Genomic DNA, 6,391 nt, shown 5'->3' on the forward strand with positions numbered 1-6,391 from the left:
AGTCACACACACACACACAGTCACACTCACACACACAGTCACACTCACACACACAGTCACACTCATACATAGTCACACAGTTACAGTCATACTCACACACACAGTCACACTCACACACACAGTCACACTCACACCACACAGTCACACTCACACTCACACACAGTCACACTCATAATCACACTACACACAGTCACACACCCCGTATCCTGAGTGTGTGTGACTGTGTGTAGTGTGATTACAGTACGAGGCTGCCTGGTGATGCCTCGCGGGGCCCCCTCTCACCTCCTGCTGACCCACAGATGCGGTACTAAGAACTAAGCCCCTCTGGGGCCCCCGCATGTGCAAACCTGCCGTATTCTCAGTGGCCTGGCACACACGGCTCCTGGTGACCCTCACACAGGGGGCTATAGCCACACATAGCTCCTGGTGACCCTCACACACTGTCTGTCGAGCACTCCCTGGTCAGTGAGATCACGGATTAGATGCAGTGTAAAGCTCCCGAGACACTGTCTATCTGCTTCACAGTCTCTCATTTCTCACCGTGAATTCTGTTATGCTATCCACCCTGGCTATAGCCTAGCATGAACACAATAGCTACGTGTGTGAGGTCCAGCAGGAGATGATGGTACCCCAGCACATGATCAGGAAAGAAGGGGACAAACTGTGATACTGGTGTCTTAACTTTGAGTCACTGGTGTCAGATCAAGTGGATACATGTACTGTACATGTCAAAATATTACTGTTAGTTCCTTTCCATCTCAAAGCAGCTTCTCATGTGGGCTTTGAAAAGTACCAGCTCCTGGAAACTTACCCACATTAATGGAATCTTTCAGAGCATTTGTGATCTTTCTTCTGCTGGAATGAGCAAATCACTTTCCACATTCAGCACATTCATAGTCTCTCCTGTGTGCACTCGCTGGTGATTTTGGAGGTATCGTTTCTTTGAGAAACTCTTTTCACATTCAGTACATTTATACGGTCTCTCTCCTGTGTGTGATCGTTGGTGAATCTGGAGATTCCCTGACTTACTGAATCTCTTTCCACATTCAGCACATTTATATGGTTTTTCTCCTGTGTGTAATCGCTGGTGACACAGGAGATAATCTGATGTTGTGAAACTTTTTCCACATTCAGCACATGTATACGGTCTCTCTCCTGAGTGTGATAGCTGGTGTCTCTGGAGGTGTCCTGCCTGTGTGAAATCCTTTCCACATTCAGCACATGTATATGGTCTCTCTCCTGTGTGCGATCGCTGGTGTCTCTTCAGGTGCCCTGATTGGGTGAAACTCTTTCCACATTCAGCACATTTGTATGGTCTCTCACCTGTGTGTGATCGATGGTGATTCAGTAGATAAACTGATGTTGTGAAACTTTTTCCACATTCGGTACATTTATACAGCTTGTCTTGTGTGTGTAATCGCTGGTGAACCTGGAGGTACCCTGAACTCGTAAAACTCTTTCCACATTCAGCACATTGATACGGTCGCTCTCCCGTGTGAGAACGCTCGTGTATCACGAGTTCTCTTAATGATGTGAAACTCTTTTCACATTCAACACATTTATACGCTCTCTCCCCTGCGTGTGATTGCTGGTGTCTCTGGAGATGCCCTGAACGTGTGAAACTCCGTCCACATTCGGTACATTCATACGGTCTCTCTCCTGTATGTGATTGTTGGTGTGTCTGAAGATTCCGTGATTGTGTGAAACTCTTTCCACATTCGGTACATTTATACGGTCTCTCTCCTGTGTGTGATCGATGGTGTATCTGGAGGTGCCCCGACTGCCTGAACCTCTTTCCACACTCGGCACATTGATACGGTTTCTCTCCTGTGTGTGATCGTTGGTGTCTCTGGAGGTCTCTTGATGTAGTGAAACTTTTTCCACATTCGGCACATTTATACGGTCTCTCTCCTGTGTGTAATCGCTTGTGAACCTGGAGGTGCCCTGACCGGGTGAAACTTTTCCCACATTCAGCACATTTATACGGTCTCTCTCCTGTGTGTGATCGCTGGTGAACATTGAGTTCCCTAGACTTTGTGAAATTCTTTCCACATTCTGCACATTTATACGGTCTCTCAACTGTGTGTGATCGCTGGTGTCTCTTAAGGTCCCTTGGCACAATGAAATCCTTTCCACATTCATCACATTTATACGGTCTCTCTCCTGTGTGTAATCGTTGGTGACTCTGGAGATTCGCTGACCTTCTGAAACCCTTTCCACATTCAGTGCATTTATATGGTTTCTCTCCTGTGTGTAATTGGAGGTGTCTATTGAGGTTCCCACACTGTGTGAAACTCCTTCCACATTCAGTACATTTATACGGTCTCTCTCCTGTGTGTAATCGCTGGTGACACTGCAGGTTCCCTAAACTTGTGAAACTCTTTTCACATTCAGTACATTTATGTGGTCTTTTTCCTGAGGTCGGTCTTTTTCCTGAGGTCGGTCTCTTTCCTGAGGTTGATCGCTGGCGACCCTGCAGAGATCCTGTTTGTGAGAACCCCTTTTCTCCAACAGTGTCTGTGATAGGTCCCTGACACTCTTTCTGCTGTGAACATGCATTTATGTTACAAGATGATTGTGTTGCTAATGTGTCTTGATGGAGCTCAGGATGTCTTCTGCTGTGTTTCTGAAGGAACTCGGCACAGGTAAACACAATATTACAATGAGCCTCAGAATCATCCACTTTGGTTGCTGTTGGGAGAAAAGAAAGATCTGTAAAGTTTTCTTTAGGAATTGCTGTTTGACCGATTTTGAATCCTTGCATTTGTAATGGATGTATTCCATTGTCGAAGGTGTCGTGCTTCAGATGAGGTATAAGTCAAGCTCCCCGGCCAAAGGTCAAAGAGTTAGGTCTTGAAGGAGGGGAGGAGTTGGAGGGACCCCAGGAATAGAGCTCCAGACAGCGGAGGCAAATTGGCAATGGTAGGGCAGAAGGGGTGGAGGGACATGAAGCAAGTCAGTGTTTGCTGGCAAAGGGGTTGGCTGGGTCGGAATATCGCAGAGGTCGTGTGGAGAGGGGGTGGAATGAAGGACATAGAGTAGGTTCTCACGAGGGAAAGAGTGAGGTTTCTGGGAGGAAACTGCACGATACGTCACTCAGTGTCTGTCCTCAGTCCCCACCGTGACACCGAGGGAGGCTCCAATCATCTGTTCTGACAGAGAACCACAAAACACGGTCCTCACTTCACCCTATTTCTGTTCTCTCCCCCTCTCGCGCTCTCTCTCTCTCTCCCCCTCCCGCTCGATCTTTCCCCCTTTCACTCGCTCTCCCCCTCTTCCTCTCGCTCCCCCTCTTGCTCTCGCTTACGCTCCCCCTCTCGCTCGCTCGCCCCCTCTCGATCTCCCCCCTCCCCCTCTCGCTTGCTCGCTCTCGCTCCCCCTCACTCTCTCCCCCCCCCCACTTGCTTGCTTTCTCCTTTCCCCACTTCTCTCTCTCTCCACCTCCCGCTCGCTCTCTCTCTCTCCCCCTCCCGCTCACTCTCTCTCTCTCTCTCCCCCACTCGCTGTCGCTCTCTCTCTCCCCCTCCCGCTCACTCTCTCTCTCTCTCCCCCTCTCGCTCGCTCTCTCTCTCCCCTTCCCGTTCACTCGCTCTCTCTCCCCCTCTCGCTCGCTCTCTCTCCCCCTCTCACTCCCCCTCCCGTTCGCACTCTCCCCCTCTCCCCCCTCACTTGCTCTCTCCCTCTTCTCGCTCGCTCTCTCTACCCCTCTCACTCGCTCTCTTCCCCCTTCTCCCTCATTATCTCCCGCTCCCCCTCTCTCGCTCGTTCTCACTCCTCCCCCCCTCTCCCCGTCCCACTCGCTCTCTCTCTCCCACTCGCTCTCTCTCTCCCCCCTCGCTCGTTCTTTCTCCCCCTCCTGCTCTCTCTCTCTCTCCCCCTCCCGCTCGCTCTCTCTCTCCCCCTCCCGCTCGCTCTCTCTCTCCCCCTCCCGCTCGCTCTCTTTCTCCCCCTCGCTCTCTTTCTCCCCCTCCCGCTCGCTCTCTTTCTCCCCCTCCCGCTTGTGCTCTCTCTCCCCCTCCCGCTCGCTCTCTCCCCCACTCTCGCTCGCTCTCTCCCCCACTCTCACTCGCTCTCATCCCCCTTCTTTCTCGCCCCCGCCCGCTTGCTCGCTCTCTCCTTTTCCCCCTTCTCGCTCGCTCGCTCCCCCCATCTCACTCGTTCTCTCACCCCCTTACCCTTGCTCGCTCCCCCGCTCTCTTGCTCTCTCTCCCCCTCTCGCTCACTCTCTCTGTCTCCCCCTCCCTCTCGCTTGCTCTCTCTCACCCTCGCTCTCCCTCCCGCTCTCTCTCTCCTCCACTCTCACTCGCTCCCCCTCTCGCTCGCTCACTCTCTCTCCGCCTCTCTCTCTCACCCTCTACTCTCTTTCTCTCTCCCTCTCACCCTATCGCTCGTGCTCTCTCCCCCCTTGCTCGCTCCTTCTTCCCCTCCCTCTCACTCTCCCCCTCCTGCTCACTCTCTCCCTCCTGCTCGCTCTCCCGAGAGGGGGGAGGAGGCCGAGAGGGGGGAGGGGGCAGGAGAGGGGCCTTGAGGGGCGTGAACGGGTGAGGGGCCCAGAGGGGGAAGCAGCGGGCGGGGTACTAGAGGGAGAGACGACAGATGGGCCAAGAGGAGGAGGGCCCCAGAGGGGATAGCGGTGGGGGGAGTGCCTAGAGGTTGAGGGGCCTAGAGGGATAGGCGGATTGGGGGTTCTAGAAGAGGAGGTGGTGAGGGAGGCTAGAGTGGGGCCAAGAGGGGGAGATGGCTGGGGAGAGGCCTGGAGGGGGGGGGCGGGTCCGGGAGGTGGTAGGGGGTGTGGCCGAATGGTGGGGGCGGGTGGCCGAGAGGTGGGGGCGGGTGCCCGAGAGGTGGGGGCGGGGATGTGTGGCCGAGAGGTGGGGGGTGGCCCAGAGGAGTGGGGTGGGCCGAGAGGTGGGTGAGGGTGGGCCGAGAGGTGGGGGGGGTGGGCCGAGAGGTTGGGGGGGGTGGGTCGAGAAGTTGGGGGGTGGGCCGAGAGGTGGGGGGGTTGGGCTGAGAGGTGGGGGGTGGGCCGAGAGGTGGGGGGTGGGCCGAGAGGTGGGGGGGCTGTGCCGAGAGGTGGGGGGTGGGCTGAGAGGTGGAGGGGTGGGCCGAGAGGTGGGGGGTGGCCGAGAGGTGGGGGGGCTGGGCTGAGAGGTGGGGGGAGTGGGCCGAGAGGTGGGGGGAGTGGGCCGAGAGGTGGGGGGGGTGGGCCGAGAGGTGGGGGGGGCAGGGCCTGGATGGGGAGGCGACAAGCGGGGGCAAGTGTGGGAGGCGACGGGGGGATAGAGCGGCAGGCCCTGTGGAGGGGGCGATAGAGAAGGGGGGGGAAGGTGGGAGGTCCCCGAGGTTTACCAGACGCCAGAGGTTAGAAGGGATTCCTTCACTCAGAGCATCAACGTCGAGGGATAGAATTGGAAAGGCAAACACGGTAAACAGTCAGCAGCGGCAAACACACAAACCGCCTCCTGTGCCCAATCTTTCCGTGTCGCTTTTTGCCGGAAGAATACCTCTCTTAGATGATGTCAGATCTTCCTGGTCACCGACTGAGACGCCTCCTCTGGTGACCAGATCGCTCTCTTCATTTGCTGAACTCGTGGCTTCACTCACGTCTCTTGTGCGGTCACCTCCACCCTCAGCTGATCCTGACGGGTTGTGTGAGATCTCCTTTTTGCTCTGCAATGGCGAACGTAAGAACATTATAAGCGTTACCATATATAAGCTGTTCTTACTTGTTGGGAAATCCGTAACCAGGGGAACACAAGTTACTATGGGATGTAAATGAGGTGCATTTTAGAGGAAGTGAGATGGACACATGAGGAAGAAGGGAATAGAAGGGAGGGAGTAAAGAGTGGATGGAAAGTGGAACGTGTGGAGCAAACACCAGGATGGGCTAATGGGGATGAATGGTCTGTCACTCTGCTGGAAATCAATATAAAGTTTATTCACTATTTAGTTAGTTACCTCCTTGCGTTTCTTCCTCGCTGGCTTCCTCTTCCTGGCTTCCATCCTGAATGCAGGCTTGAAGTATTTCACTTCTGAGAGGTGGACAAGAAAGAGCAGCTCATATCAAGGGCACAAAACTCTGTACTCCCATCACACCAATCCTTACCCGGCTCCACTGACTCCCAATTGCCCTCACTCCCCCAACTGCCTCCGCTTTGCTGGCTGTGGCCTCCTCTGGGGGCAGAGGGGAGTGGGGGTGGAGTTGGGTGGGGGGTTGGGGGCGGTGCGGGGCGGTTGGGGGTGTGAGTCGGTAGGGGGAAGTGGGCGGTGGGGGAAGTGGGGGCAGTGGGGGGGGGCGGTGGGGGGTGGGGGCAATGGGGGCAGTGGGGGGGGGGCGGTGGGGGGTGGGGGGTGGGGGGGGGTGGGGGGTGGGGTCGGTGGGGGGTGGGGG

The 6,391-nt window shown here is 55.5% G+C and overlaps 1 protein-coding gene across 1 annotated transcript; it reads right to left on the reverse strand.

Annotated features, from left to right (window-relative positions):
• Positions 1-210: 210 nt before the first annotated feature.
• On the reverse strand, positions 211-6,146 carry LOC103179161 (oocyte zinc finger protein XlCOF6-like). The gene is given in 4 exon segments (XM_042342020.1): positions 211-898; positions 901-2,691; positions 5,505-5,670; positions 5,959-6,146. Coding segments are annotated over 4 exon segments (2,031 nt in total). The 5' UTR covers positions 6,004-6,146; the 3' UTR covers positions 211-869.
• Positions 6,147-6,391: the final 245 nt, after the last annotated feature.

Source organism: Callorhinchus milii, unplaced genomic scaffold (genome assembly GCF_018977255.1).
Source record: "Callorhinchus milii isolate IMCB2004 unplaced genomic scaffold, IMCB_Cmil_1.0 Scaffold19, whole genome shotgun sequence".
Taxonomy (NCBI): domain Eukaryota; kingdom Metazoa; phylum Chordata; class Chondrichthyes; order Chimaeriformes; family Callorhinchidae; genus Callorhinchus; species Callorhinchus milii.